The sequence below is a fragment of the Trifolium pratense genome, linkage group LG1 (genome assembly GCF_020283565.1).
Source record: "Trifolium pratense cultivar HEN17-A07 linkage group LG1, ARS_RC_1.1, whole genome shotgun sequence".
Classification (NCBI taxonomy): Eukaryota; Viridiplantae; Streptophyta; class Magnoliopsida; order Fabales; family Fabaceae; genus Trifolium; species Trifolium pratense.
In genome coordinates this window covers 1,733,890-1,749,134 of record NC_060059.1, presented here as the reverse complement: position 1 = coordinate 1,749,134, position 15,245 = coordinate 1,733,890, and the positions used below count along the sequence as shown (strand labels likewise).

The following is a 15,245-nucleotide window of genomic DNA, read 5'->3' as shown; positions in this document are numbered from 1 at the left end:
ATCATATTTCAGTCAAAAAAATAAGAGAACATCATACTCGCTCTCGTCACAAAAAGAAAAAGATAACACCATACAATTAATAGAAGTCATTTGATTATTGTATGCATTTGAATTTGTTTACCATTTAATTACACTACGTTATCTTTTGAGTTTTTTTTTTTTTAACCTTTGATTCCCATAAAAGATGAGTTGATAATTCAGGGTTCGGTCGCGAAACAATAAAATATAATAAAAAATTGTTTTTACATTAAAAATAACATTTTTTATATTTAATTATTTTAATTATTTATTTTTTTTTACCAAGTATTGATACCCAACAAAATTCTATAAAATATAAAGAATTTACCTTCATTTTATCATCAAACTATAACATTATTTTTTGAATCAATCTCTTTGTTATTATTGAACAATAATAAAATGTCTTTTCGAATGTTGCAAATTCCTTCTAGAGGCTTTTAAGCAAAATATATTTAAGGATACACGAAAAATTGAAAAAGACACGATATATCAAATCAAAGTACCTACTCTAGCGAGGATCCAAGAAGAAACAGTAGTATATATTGTTCACTAGAAAAAACTCAAAATGCATATGATATGGCTTTGAAAATAAATTTTTAAAGTTTCAAATTATCAAAATCATCTTTTTTTTAAAAAATTGGAGGGTTAACACAAAAATTTACATATTTAGACAAATATGAGTTGATTCATTTGGTCATTTATACACAAATTCTATGCATGCCTAAAACATATATATTACATAAACTTGCAAACAGATTTTTGTGTAATAAATTTTTTAATTGAATAAACAAATACCAATATATGTAGCAAATTATACCTATATATATGTCACGAGGTACTTTGTCTCTGGCGTCATTAGTTTGGTGATAGTGAATTATATATTGAAATGGAACCAACCTTCTAAATATGCAGTCAGTTACGTGCATGAGATAACCGAAGACGAGCATGCATCAAAACAAAAATAAAACCTTATTGTACATGAATCCCACCTAATTCCCCATCTTCAAGGATTAAATAAAGAAATTAAATGGGACCTATCCCCATTAATCATTACTTTTTTTTTCTTCTTGGAATAGAATTTGAATTGCAACTTGCAAGTAAGTAAGAAAATTGTGTACTGCCCAATTGTTTACTTTACTTTTCACAATAAAAGGAGTTTTGATTGACTTCCATGCATGAATTTCCAAAAGATTATGTAAAATTCCATTATTTTATTTTTTCATGGAAAATAAAACTTTATAGTATTTATTTAGCGATTATAATTAGTTAAGAAGATAGTATATATTAACTAATGAAATCTAAAGTAATTGAAGGTAATATATTACATATGAATTATAAATTATTAAGTATGATAATTTTTTATATATTTGGGTCACTAAGGGTCACTAAACTTGTAAAAGAAGCTTTTTTAAACCCAATCCAACTTAATGACTTGAGAATGTAAAGTCAAAGTGGTAGGTAACCTTCTTCAATCATTCTTCATTCCCTCTTATAAAAAAGTTCATCCTTCATTCCCGCGAGAAATCAGAAAAAACGTCTTGAATGTCTTAATTAATATAATATTCTATTGTCTCCGATCCTTTTTATAAGGAACACATTGAAAAAAATACATATATCAAAGGAAGGTAATTTTCTCATTAGTAATTCTAAAGTTTTATGTTTTATTCCAAAAGTAACCTTGAAATAACATGGGGAATATGTCTCTCTAATTAATGCTATTGCATTGGAATGAAATATTTGATTTTATTTAATAAGGGTACAAATGAAATTGTGTATTTAATAAAAAATAAATTTAAAAAGTGTTTCTCATAAAAAAAACCAAATAAAAATTTCAGAAATGTTTCTTATAAAAAGAGCCAAAGAGAATAGTATATTAATTTCATTTACGTTTGTGTTCCATATATACATTCAACTATATCCGGCTAGATATCTTACACGAGCACTGCATAAGCCAACTTTTCGTCTTACTAGATTGCTTTTTTGTTGTTGTTGTCAATGTATCAAAGATTTAACTTCAAAATGGGACAAGCTCGGGCCTATAGACTAAAACACGAAAAATTATGTTTCTCTTTCACCCCCTAGCACGCAAAAAATTTCGGAAAATACGTTCCGAAATTTTTTTCCTAAAATAACGTGAAGGGCCTAAAATAAGGTGAATTTCCTAAAACACACGTTGGGATGAATCCAACCCAATTCAAACAAAATGCGTTAAATCACCTCTCAAAAGTGATAAACAAAGTACACATAGGCAAGGCTGGCAAGCTCGGTAGCTTCTTTAGGCCCTTCACGTTTCGTTTAGGCCCCTAAAACACGCTAAAAATTCAGTTTCTAGAACTCGAAGATTTTTTGTGTGTAAACTTTACACTAAAAAAAACTTCAGTAAATAGAAACTGAATTTTTTCACGTGTTTTAGGGACCTAAAAGAAATGTGGGGACATAAAGAGAAACTATAGGCAAACTCTTCACAATAAAACTTCATCACTTGGAATAAGCCCCTAAACCCTAAATTATATAAGCAACGGTTTAAAGTTTCTTTCTCCTAAGCATCGTCATTGAAACTGGTTACATGTATATTTTGATGGGACCAGCTAGTAAAACAAAAGAGTGTTTATATCAAAAGAGTTTGATGTTACTTTCTCCTAAGCATCGTCATTGGAAATTATTACGTGTATAGTTTGCTTTCTTTCAAAGCATATTCGTGAACCAGACTCTTCAAAGTTCAAACTACTAAAAATACTCCTTAAAATTTCTTTTATTTTTTTAAAAAATCTGTTAAAATAATAAATCCTAGAATCTTACATTTGGAAAGAAAAATAAACGTGTCCATCACAATCCAGTAGCAGGCAACATTGGGTTAAACTTTAAACCTCATTCAACCGCCCGATTAAATAGTTCGATAAACTATGTATGAGTTCTAAAATCGGATACCAAATCCTATAACTAATTATTATAAATTTTCAACTGCTATTGTGATTAATGGAAGGAAATAGATCTGGTATGAAAGCAATCAGTTAGTGATTCCCTTTATGAGATTTTATTTCTTCAAGTACAAACATGGTATCACCACAGGGAAAATAGCAAGAAATAGAGTATAATCAGTCTGTAGAAGTCTCTGGACAAACATTCCAAGGCAAACATGAATCCATAAAATAGAAAAACATGAAAGAACATCCCCACGCAAGCAAAGGTTCCTGTCAAAAGTTGAACTGCATCAAATATAACATGATCAAAAAGCAATTAGGAAGTGCAAGAACTCGAAGCACTAAGAACAACATAATAACAGACAAAAACTAAGGTGGACAGCAAGCTTACAAAATGACACCTCATGGCTAATACCAACTGCTACACTTCACAATATTAAAATTTAAAAATAAAAAAGATTCCTTTCTAATCTCTTATAGTGCAGAAAGAGGCTATATATCAATCAAGTATACTATTAATAAAAAAATCCAGTAGGAAGCACATTCATAAATACCACCTTCAACCTGTTGTGCAGAAATACAAGTGACAAACAGATTTGCAGATTCTGCAGTAATCACAGTCTTTACAATTGAAATTTTAGGGTATGTTTGGATGGAGGGTTTTGGAGGGGAGGGAGGCGGAAGGCCTATTTGTTTCTTTTTCAAATTAAGAAGCTATAAAATGTTTCTAAAAATGAATTAAGTGTGATTCAAATTAACATTCAAAACTGTTACTTTTCAGTTTCACCATCATTTATTTATTTTTTTGAATTTTCTACAATCCCACCACTCTACCTAACTATGATTTCACTCCAAAAAATTCAGGTTTCCCACAATTTAATCACTTTTTGTATCTCTATTATGGAAGAAACTGTTAGACACATGAAATGTTTATCGTTATTTTAATTACTTAACTGTGTAATTAGCTGCATAAATTAGTACCTAGTTAGATAACCTGTTAGTTAGTTACTATTGTAACAGACCCAGTTTTTCCCTTTATCTTCTTTCTTGATCAATTGAGAGTTTTGAGTTTCCTTTTCTACAAACTTACAGAAACATCATCAACAATGACAAGGGTGTTTGGAAAAGGAATGTGAAATTAGTATCGACATTGATTTCATAATTTGGAATGGAGGAATACTTGTGGCTTTGGGGAGGTGGATGGGATAGATTTATTGTCTTTAGCTTTAACACAGAAAGATTTTGTGTACAACTTGCTTGGAGCAAACAAAATGGCAGACACAAGTTTAGAAAGAGTGCTCTGTTTCTCAAGAAAAAGAATAAAAAAGAAATGAAAAGAAAGAAAACAGAAGTTGGATGAAAAAAACGGCAGGGGAGGTTTGTGTTTAATAATAAAATAGAGGGGGTGTTTGTTACATTTAGATAGAAAGGGAGGTGAGTGTATTTTTCCCTTTAAAATATATTGATATTTAAAAAAAATAAAATCAAAGAACAACATGATAAATGAACATATAGTACTTCAATCACACTTATTGATTTTAGAAACTATTTTATAGTGTCAGTAATTTAAAAGAAAAAAGTAAGCCCTTCCCTCCCTTGAAAATACTTCATCCAAACATACCCTAAAAGTTGTTTTAAAATTTCATGAGAATGAGACAATACATCCTTTTAAAATAGAGTCAACATTTAAAGCAACTCCACACCCCAAAAAAAAATAGACTCATCATAAGGGAGATAAGAAAAGAAAAAAGCAAAATAAAGTTAAAAGGTATAACTTGTTCGAGACCTACTATTAAGTTTAAAACAGATGAATTGAGTTATATCCTGCCATATTTCTGCTGCAATTAATAATACAGCCCGAGTATATAATTTCAAATTCATCAACATTTGTTTCCACAAGTAATTGTTTCACTATACAAAATCTCAACTTAATGTTCAAAATGACACTTTTATTCCTCAAAGCCAGCATGGATCTCATCTGTCTGGAGCACTATGATAGGGACTTAGGTATTATGGGGTGCCCAAGTCCCACACTGAGTAGTATGGGTCTATGGGATGCTCGATGGTGTATTTAAGGGGCTTGGTTCTTCCCCTTTGATAGCTAGCTCTTAAGGGTGGGTTCGCCAAGTGATTAGGTATTACACTATTGCTCGTAATCATGCCTAAGTGCCTAACCATCTCTACTTGCATTGCAATGATGAATTTCACATATAGCATTCAAAAGGCAAAGCTCTCATATTACTTTTCAGCCACAGGACTGGTTATAATTATATTAACTAAAATCATGTTCAGTCCACCTAAAATATATTTACAGATACCCGAGGAATAGACAAGGTTAGCATTATGGATCCCCTGTCCCCAATTTGCATTCCCATCAAACTGTTTTAGGAATCTGGGGATAAAGGGAAAAAGGTAATAAGGAAGCATGAAAGATTGGAGAAAAGATAAAAAAAACAAGAAGAAGCAAATGGGATCATACTATCAAAGATAATCAATGAAACACACTAATGCTCTACTTACAGAGCTTATTAACCACATATACCAACAAACTATGAAATCAAATCATATAATCAAATATGACAAATGAGATAGAAAAATGATCTATTTGTAGAGTTTATATAACTTATTAACCGTAAACCAATCAACTGATTTATACAGATACTGACAAACTCAAAATACATGACAAAATAACTACCACACAACTACATGCTCTTCAGCACCCCCTCTCCTCCTCCCGGGCAACCTGAAGGGGTAAGGGTAACTACTAATTACCACAACCAGTTCGAAATGAGAGACACAGAATGTATAAAACAGCAGTTTTCTTGGACAAGTAAGATATAAGAATTGATTTGAACACGCATTAACAAATCCATTCTCATAACCCTCCTTTAAATGTAAAGCCGTGATGGAACAATTTATCGGCCCATATTGTTATGGCAGCAAAATGTAGGTATTACTCTGATACCATATTATATTAGTAATCAGAGGACAAAGGGAGAAGGTAACAATGAAAGCTTGAGAGTTTGGAGAAAGGCATAAAATCTAAAACTGAATCATATCATCATCAAATATGACCAATGAGATACACAAATGCTCTATTGATTGATTTCACATAACTTACACCTACAACATAACCCTAAATGCTAATCAATCAAACCCTAATTGGTGAAAACAGCATGTGGAATATCCACAAATCTAACAGCATGCGGAATAAGCAGCACACAAATCTACCTTTCATATAGTAAAAAACATCAATCCCCTAATTAATCATAAACAAGAGATCGAAAATCAAAAACCTAAATTACAATTCGAAGAAAACCGATATAAACAAGAAAATCCAAAATTGAATGAAATGAAAGGGAAAAGGAACTTACACAGAGAGATACGGATACGGAGAGAAAGGAATCAAGCATTGGCGGGTTTGGGAATGAGAGGAATAGCACCGGCACCGGCGCCCTGAGTAAGGGGTTGTTTGGAATTAGCTTTGTCATTTTCACGGATCTTTTGCATCTGAAGCATTCTCTCCATAACGAGTTCGTATTCGCACTTTTCGTAAGAATGGCGTTCGTTCTCACACTTCCATGGAAGATAGAATTCAGCTTGTCTGCATTTGTTGAGAGGAATGAGCAAATGCGCACACTGATCTCTGTATGCCAATGGAACCCTAGCTTCAACCATCTCCTCTTGTGTTGCTATCATCTTCTTCGATGATCCTTCAACTGCCATCGTCTTCGATTCACAATTTCGATTTTGATTCTGATTCTTCTCTTTGCGTTTGCTGAAAATTGCAATCAAATGATAGCCGCAGGGTATTGTATTCTTGTTCTTGCACCCTGCTTCACTTTAATTTAATAATAATAATAATAATAATAATGCTAAATTGCTAATATTCAGATAAATTAATTTAATTGATTAAACAAAAAAACAGATAAATATAATTTCCTCTTCTTTACACTTTTTTGTTTTTACTGGTTCTTTTAAACATTTTAAGACTTCCATTAAGAAAATATATTTTTAAAATAATTTTTTTTTGTCTTAAAAATTACTAATATTATTGCCGTTGATATGCTACTTCAAGTGTTTATAATTTGTAAAATTTGTAAGCATGTCATATTTTCTCTCATTTTCACCTTCAATATTTTTAATTGAAAATTTTAAAGATAAATTAAAATAAGTTTTTGCGACATTTTTTTTTTGTGGATGGGAGTTTATTGGGTTCGACTAACGCTGCAGGATATGGTGGACTGTTACGGAACAAAGAGGGCAAGTATATTTGGGGTTTCTACGGGTCTGCTGCGATGCAGAATATTCTTTTTACCGAGATTATGGCGATATGGTACGGTTTGAAGCTGTGTTGGGAACGTGGTTTCCGTAAGGTGCTTTGCTGCTCTGATTCGTTACTCTCTGTTAATTTAATTAAGGAAGGGTTACAGCACATCATCGTTTAGCGAATGAGATTTGTTGTATTCGAAAGCTGCTAGCTAATGTTTGGGAGGTGATTCTTACTCATACTCTTCGTGAGGGAAATGCGTGTGCTGATGTGTTGGCTAAATTAGGTGGCCATTGGTGAATGTTCCTACTCCTCCTAGAGATCTGGTTAAGCCACTCTGGGAAGATGCTTGGGGTGTAGAGTTTATTAGAGAGTGATCCCTTGTTGGCTTTTTCTTTATTTATTTATTTATTTATTTATTTATTTATTTTTTTCTCTTATGTAACCAAAAAAAGTTTTTGCGACATTTTTTTTTTACAAAACATTGTTGTGACATTTTATATTTAACAATTTATTTGCAAAATTAACATGTGAATTATTTCATATTATCAGCTAACTTATCCGATATACGATACTTTTTACCAAAGAGAGCTTTGATTTTTTTTTCTTCCGAGACTTTTATTATTTAATAATACAATTGTATTGAAATTCTAGTTTTGACTTATTTCTTAATTTCTTAATACTACATCCATCAATAAGTTTATTTTATACAGACACATATATAATTGGCTAAATGATTTATTTTTTCCATTGGGTAATACTACATCCGATGTTTATGTTTAAAAGTTACAATTCATTGCCTTTTCTGGCACAAATGTGTATACTAACTCAGTTTGGTGGTCGTACTTTGTGAAAATTCTTTCTAATTCATTTGAGAATTTGAGTTTGATCCTAAATAAATAAATTAAATACATGACAGTTGACTCTTAACAGTCTAACTAACTAGGATCAGAGAACGATCAATGTATATGCACTTCTTTCTCTTCTCATTTATTACAATCAAAATGCAAGGCAAAGAATAAATCTTTAAGCCCTTCCTCTCCTTCCTATGGAAAATGGCTGTGGAGTGGTGTTTTCATCAAGCATATTCAGACTTTTGATAAGTTCGATTTGCGAAAAATTCTGCTCCTGATTTAGCATCCCCTTTAATTAGAGTATTGCAGTTATCCCGCAGCTGCAGTGCCTTCTCTTTTGCATTGGCTAAAGCAAGATCTTCTCTTTCTTCCTCAACATTTGCTGATGAGATACAAGATAACAAATTTAGTCACAGCTTACTGCATAAAACAGACCAATTTTATGTTGTTTAGATGCTCCAATATGATGTAATAAGAATACGATTCTTAAAATTGAACTATATGTCTGTAAGGTTGCTTCCCTTTAATGCAGATCGTCCAATCTCTCTAACATCAACATATCTTCGCTAAATAAAATCGTCATTTTTAAAAAATAAAATAAAAAAAATCCCTAATTGAAGTACCATTTAGCATTTGTTTGGGTTTTAACCAAACCATGGTGTCACCGTGCGCTGAGTTAACTTCAAGAAATCGTGGTGAGCAACTTTGGGATGCAAGAACGAAGGAAACATGTAACAAAATGTAAGCTTAGTTGCTAATATAGAAGCAAATCGCAATGGATATAAACTACCTTGATTTTCAAAATCTTCTACATATCCACCCTGTAAGAATGAAAACCGTGCTTCTTCCTGGTTTCCAACCTGTACTTGAGGAAGATTAATTAGATCTCCAAGTCCCATTACATAGGCTCCAGTCCACCAGAGTCCCTTGGAATAGCATCAGAAATTAAGAAATTTATATCATAATTTAAATGCCTGGAAAGAAGTAACATGATCTTTGGTCCCTGAGGACTCTGAGCATTTGATTTCACCCCAACAAAAAGATAATTTTATGTATAACTATACATTTGATTTCACAAGCTATAAAATGACATCACCCCTGGATAGACAAAAGTTTCAATTATGCATCCTTGCAAAGTTGGCTGTTTATCGGAATCTTACAAATAACTTCCAGATATTTCAATGAAGCTGAGTCTCCTAATGGATATTCCTAAGAGCATACACATTGTAGCATATGCTTTACTGAAATTCTACTAAAACCGTCAAGCAACCAATTCAATATATGTATAGTTCAACTGCAACTTGCAAACATTTTTGTCATAAAAGTTAACATGCATAAAATATAATTAGTAGTGTCATTTGTCCCATTGCCATTCTAAAGTAGAGTATAAACTATTATGAAGAGAGAGCGATGGAGAGTGCGAAGGAGAGAGTGAAGAGATGTGGATGGAGAGAGAGAGAGAGAGAGAGAGAGAGAGAGAGAGAGAGAGAGAGATGGTGGAGAGAGCGATGGAGAGAGATGGATGGAGAGATAGTGGCAATAATGTTATAGCACAAAGAAGCTATCATATATACAACTTTATTATAATAATAATAATAATAATAATAATAATAATAATAATAATAATAATGATAGAAAATTCACAATTATATAAATTCTTCAGTATAAAAATTAAATTTTTAAGAGAAACCATACATAACACCAGTCATCATTTAATAAATATATTAATATAATATAAATTAAACTTTAATTGTGAAGCTATAGGATCAAAATCTCAGTTATAAAATTCTTGTGTTATATTGTACCTCGTGAAGTCTTAAGTTGGTGTAGCCTCCTTTCCCATGCATAAAAATTGGTTGCTTTTGCAGTGAAGATCAAACCTTATTTATCTTGGTGGACTAAACAAGTGAAGCCGTGAAGGCTACTTGAACCAAATGTACATGTGAGGCCGAGCGGGAGGGTGTGGAGCTGATCACAAATTGAGGTACATGAACAAATTATACCCCCTTTGTGTAACAGATACGAACTTGGAGCAAAGCATAATGTAGGAGCAGACAAATATCAAAGATCACAACCCGATAGACATGTTTACTCAACTCCTTTCTCATCTTGGTGCAAAGCTTGTAAAGAATCAAATTCTACAATAACATTGTACATTCTCACACTATGAATGTGGGATTTCATCCAATGCAGCAACATATCTTACAAAAGGAAATTCCATTGATATTTCACACTGCAGTATCGGCTTGGATATATATGCATCTCGCCGTTTCAAATCATTAACATGTAATCTCTGGATATCTGGCAACAGAACACGCTTGTCATCAAAATAAATTCATTATGAGTTCCACATAAACCAATGGCAAGGAACAAACAATTGCCATATCTTGTTCCGTGATTCCTTAAACCAACTGGAAGTAGCAACAAAATCCAACTACATATAAAGAGAATGGGATTAAGTGGTAGTAGCAGGACTAAGGAGTGCAAAATGAATTGACACAACCTTCGTAAAGGTAAGAATCCTGAATAACTTGGAAAACTGTATCGGATGAAACCGCAAACATGGCATTAGCAACTGTAAAACTTGTAAGACGATGAATGTGTGAGAAAAGCACCAGTATTGGCAATTGGGTAGTAAAGTAACAAAGTGCATTCAGGGAAATTGGAGCCCAATTCTCCTCCTTGAACTCTATGTTGCCAAATATATTTATGTAACATTTATCTCCATCATAATTAACATAATGACAACCAACAAGTAGTAGGCACTGCTCCCTCTAAGAAGGAAATGCCTTCACCCATTTTGGATAGAATTTTCATGTTTCTGGCTAATGTTGTTAACCTGACCTCTGATCTTACTCTATAAGAACGTGTCCAATTCACATATTGCTAACCTCAACTAAGCTGCGAGCAGGTAGTTTTCTTAATCCCACCTCATTTACCATATCTCTGACATTCTCTGCATCTCTCCACCTTCCTACAGAAGAATAGAGTTTTGATAACAGAACATAATTTCCAGTGTTTTCAGGTTCAAGCTCAAAAGTCCACCTAGCAGCCACCTCTCCCAGTTCAACATTCTCATGTATCACACATGCACCAAGTAGTGCACCCCATACAGCATGGTTGTGTGCTATAGGCATTGTTATGATAAGATTGTAAGCATCATTCAGTCGACCAGCACGGCCAAGAAGATCAACTATGCATGTATAATGATCAACACGTGGAATAACTTGGTATTTTTTTAGCATAAAATTGAACAGAGACAAACCCTCATCAACCAAACCTGCATGGCTGCAAGCATGCAGAACAGAGGTGAAAGTCACTTCATTTGGTTTCTCACCAGATTGGACCATCTGATTGAAAAGTGAGACAGCCATTTCACCGTGCCCATGCTTTCCATAAGCAGCAATTATTACACTCCAAATAATAATATCCTTGTCTTTGGGAGGAATTATATCAAAAATTTGGTGAGCATATCCTAAACTTCCACACTTTGAGTATATATCAACTAGCATACTAGCTACTTCAAGTTTGCAAAGAAATCCAAATCTTATAAGGTAACAGTGTATGTTCATCGCCTGTTTGAGGTCAGCAAGAATAGCATATGCAGGAAGAAGACTATTAAAGGTTGGACTGTCGGGCCGTACATTTTCCACTAACATCTGTTTGAAGAGTTGTATTGCATTTCTTGCAAGCCTATTATGTACGAACCCAGATAGTACTGCATTCCACGGGGCAGTTCTCTTCTTCGAGGTTTTCATAAACACTTTATAACTGAGGTTGCTATCATTGCATTTTGCATACATATCAATTAAGGCAGTTTCCACAACGACCTCAGAATCAAGGTCTTTCCTTATTGCCCACGCATGTAGGCACTTGCCGTGTTTCAAAGAAACCAAATCACCACAGGCTGATAGCAGAGAAGCTACACTAACCAAATTCGGTTTCACTCCTTCCAACTGCATCATTCGACACAACATCAGAGCACTTCTTGCATCACCATTCACAACATATCCATTAATCAAAGTTGTCCAAGTCACCACATCCTTCTCATTCATCCCATTCAACAACAACTGTGCTTCCTTCATCTGCCCACACTTAACATACATGTCCAACAGTGCATTTCTAACAACCACATTCCCCCAAAAACCTTTCTCAAGAGCCAACGCATGAACCTCTCTCCCAAGCTCCACATTCTTCAAAACCCCACAAGCCTGTAAAACCGAAACCACAGTTGCACAATCAGGTCCTACACCCTCATCCATCATTCGACTATAAACCCGCAACGCCTCCTCCGCACAATTATTCCGAAAGTAGCCATTAATCAAAGTATTCCAAGACACCACAGTGGGTTCTTCCATCAAGTCAAAAACCAACTGTGCTGCTTCTTTCTCCCGAGCAATCATATACATTGCCAACAAAGAGTTCTGAACAAATGTATCCAAATCAAACCCAGCCTTAATAGTCTGCCCATGAACTCCAACACCCATATCAACAAATAACAACTCACTACAAGCCTTGATAACAATTGGGTATGTGAAGTTATCGGGCAGACACCGACCGGAACGAAACATTTCAACAAACATGTTGAGGGCATCACGGGGACGACCCATTTGAACATACATCCTCATCATGGTGTTACAGGAGAACAAAGTTCGTTTAGGCAATTTATCGAACAGTTGGGAGGCGTAGGAAACATGGTGGCATTGAGCGTAGGTTGTGGCGAGCTTGGAGCAGAGTTGGGAAGAAGAGAATAGGCCATAGGTGATGATTAAAGCGTGAATTTTTTTAGTTTCTGAAAGAGAATTGGAAGCTGAATATTTTCGTAAGAGAGATTCAAAGTGTGGTGATGCAGTGCTGAAAAATCTATTCGCTTTGTTCATTGTTGCTACATTCGTTCGTCGGTTGCATTTAACCCAAAAGTTCTCAACCTATATATACCGTTCACCGCACCCAACATATAATGTTTCTTTTGTCCATTAATCTCACCCAGAGGGCCGGCCTGACCCGGCCTGGTCAAATAAAGGGGCCGGCCCGGCCCGTTAACTTCATGGTCCGGACTGCTTAGCCAGACCCGATAAGCAAAAGCCTACATGGTCCGATAGGTCGGCCCACTAATTTTCATAGTACTTTTTTTTTTTTGAAAACAAAAAACATATTCTACTAAATTTATGTTATATTTCTCAACTAAATCTTCAATATTTTCCCACATAATCCCCAAACAACAATATATTCTTCCTCTTTATCCTCATCAAACAAACAAACAAACAAAACTCTAACAAATAATCTCATTCTAATCCAATAAGTTTTTTGTCATATTATTATTATTACTACAAAAAAAAATCCAAGTTTTATATCTTTCATTCATCTATTGTAATTTAAGTAAAAAAAACAAAAATATAAAAGAATATAAAATAAATACAATAAAAAGATGATAGGCTTAAAATAACCATATTCCAAGTTTTATATCATTTGTTGTAATTGCACAAAAAAAATAAAAAAAAATATAAAAAGATGATATGCTTAAAAATAGAAATAAAACAGATTATAGATAGGAATAAAACACAAATAATAACAATAAAACAACAAAAATAATTAAAAAAATTATATATGAATTTATGCATAAAAAAAGGACCAAAATATAACAATAAAAAGATTATACAAATTTTTTAAATATTTTTTTTAATTCTTTAAGGGGCCGGCCCAAAAGCCTGTGGGCCGGCCCATGAAAAAGTCTTACCCGATAAGGTCCGACCCCCTTTTTATGAAGCCCGGCCCATGTAAAATGATAGGGCTAATGGGCCGCCCCGATAGTCCGACCCTTTTTGACAGCTCTAATCTCACCTAATTCAACATAGTACGGTAGTTAAATTAAAAATTCACCGACGAAACCTGCATTTAACTACCTAAATGGCTTAAATGCAATTTTGCCCCATGTTGATTAAATCGGAATTTTACCTTTCCGTTTTAAAATGTGGACTTTTGCCCCCTTCTTTTATAATTTTTTGGATTTTGCCCCCATCAAAATTCTGCACAAAACTGTTTCTGAGTCTCAACTTTAAAGTTTCGCACATAATTCAATTTGGATCCATAATTCACCAAACTAGTACCGAAATGACTGAATCGAGTTAATTTTCCACAGAATCAAACTACACTAGCCCGTGCTTGGCACGACACGGGTGTCCAAACTAGTAGAAATGTAATTTGATCTGTATTCGGGAAAAAGTTATTTAAAAGTCAAATCCAAGTGATTTAACCCTATTATTATTTTTCATTCTGGGAAATTATATATATATATAGGGGGCTGCTAACTTAGACCCAGTTGGGTCTAAGTTAGCAAGGTGCACCTTTTCAGTTGGACAAAAATACTCATGTTTTTAATTTTTGAAAGAATAGAGCAACAGGGGCATTTCTGTAATTTACCCAACAATACACGCGCCCCCAACTTCTTTTCCCACCCCCAGGACACGTGGCAGCGTGTGATTGCACAAAATCCGCGCGCGTGCATCACACGCGCCGACAGGCGCGCGTGGGTGGAAGGATTTCGCAGAGAGAGAAAGCTTTTTGAAAAGGCAGGACACGTGTCACACAATGGTTGGCTGGGCGTGATTTTTTTCATTTAATACTTTAAACTCGATTATTTCGTCGTAAATTAATTTTTTATTTTTTATTTTTTATTTTTTATACCAAAATTCATAATTTTTTTTTCTCTACAAATAGAGACTTGGTTCGTTTGATTTGGACACAGAAAAAAAAACCCAATTTTTCACTACCTTAATCTCATTTTTCACTACCTTACATCAACTCACTGAAACCATTCTACAAGGAAAATGGTTTCAGAGTACAAATCTCTGAAACCATTCTACAAGCTAAATGGTTTCAGAAGCAAATAACTAATAATCAACTTACTGAAACCATTCTACCAGCAAAATGGTTTCAGATTACAACTCTCTGAAACCATTGTACCAGATAAATGGTTTCAGAAGCAAACACAATTACTAAATTACTCACTGAAACCATTCTACTAGTAAAATGGTTTCAGAATACAACTATGTGCAACCATTCTACAAGCTAAATGGTTTCAGAAGCAAATAACTAATAATCAACTTACTGAAACCATTCTACCAGCAAAATGGTTTCAGATTACAACTCTCTGAAACCATTGTACCAGATAAATGATTTCAG

General features: G+C 33.8%; 2 protein-coding genes across 6 annotated transcripts; both read right to left on the bottom strand.

The window, feature by feature from the left end:
- Positions 1–3,016: 3,016 nt before the first annotated feature.
- Positions 3,017–6,780, bottom strand: LOC123902612 (NADH dehydrogenase [ubiquinone] 1 beta subcomplex subunit 7). 2 transcript variants are annotated; one of them, XM_045952381.1, is made up of 2 exons: positions 6,314–6,780; positions 3,017–3,224 (listed from the first exon to the last, which is right to left on the bottom strand). In XM_045952381.1, the coding sequence occupies exon 1, from the start codon at positions 6,663–6,665 to the stop codon at positions 6,345–6,347; it is 321 nt and encodes a 106-aa protein (XP_045808337.1). In that variant the 5' UTR covers positions 6,666–6,780; the 3' UTR covers positions 3,017–3,224; positions 6,314–6,344. The 2 variants fall into 2 exon arrangements, with proteins under 2 accessions (XP_045808337.1, XP_045808336.1); XM_045952380.1 differs by having other exon boundaries at positions 3,017–3,209; positions 6,314–6,779.
- Positions 6,781–8,055: 1,275 nt separating this feature from the next.
- LOC123902610 (pentatricopeptide repeat-containing protein At5g39350) lies at positions 8,056–13,017 on the bottom strand. 4 transcript variants are annotated; one of them, XM_045952377.1, is made up of 3 exons: positions 9,869–13,017; positions 8,854–8,989; positions 8,056–8,483 (listed from the first exon to the last, which is right to left on the bottom strand). In XM_045952377.1, exon 1 carries the CDS (start codon positions 12,941–12,943, stop codon positions 10,940–10,942), a length of 2,004 nt encoding a protein of 667 aa, XP_045808333.1. In that variant the 5' UTR covers positions 12,944–13,017; the 3' UTR covers positions 8,056–8,483; positions 8,854–8,989; positions 9,869–10,939. The 4 variants fall into 4 exon arrangements, with proteins under 4 accessions (XP_045808333.1, XP_045808331.1, XP_045808334.1 ...); XM_045952375.1 differs by having other exon boundaries at positions 8,056–8,445; XM_045952378.1 differs by having other exon boundaries at positions 8,854–8,923.
- Between the last annotated feature and the right edge of the window lie 2,228 nt (positions 13,018–15,245).

Coding starts and splice junctions, on each gene's coding strand:
- LOC123902612 (XM_045952381.1), bottom strand. CDS start 6,665: ATGGCAGTTGAAGGATCATCGAAGAAGATGATAGCAACACAAGAGGAG.
- LOC123902610 (XM_045952377.1), bottom strand. CDS start 12,943: ATGAACAAAGCGAATAGATTTTTCAGCACTGCATCACCACACTTTGAA.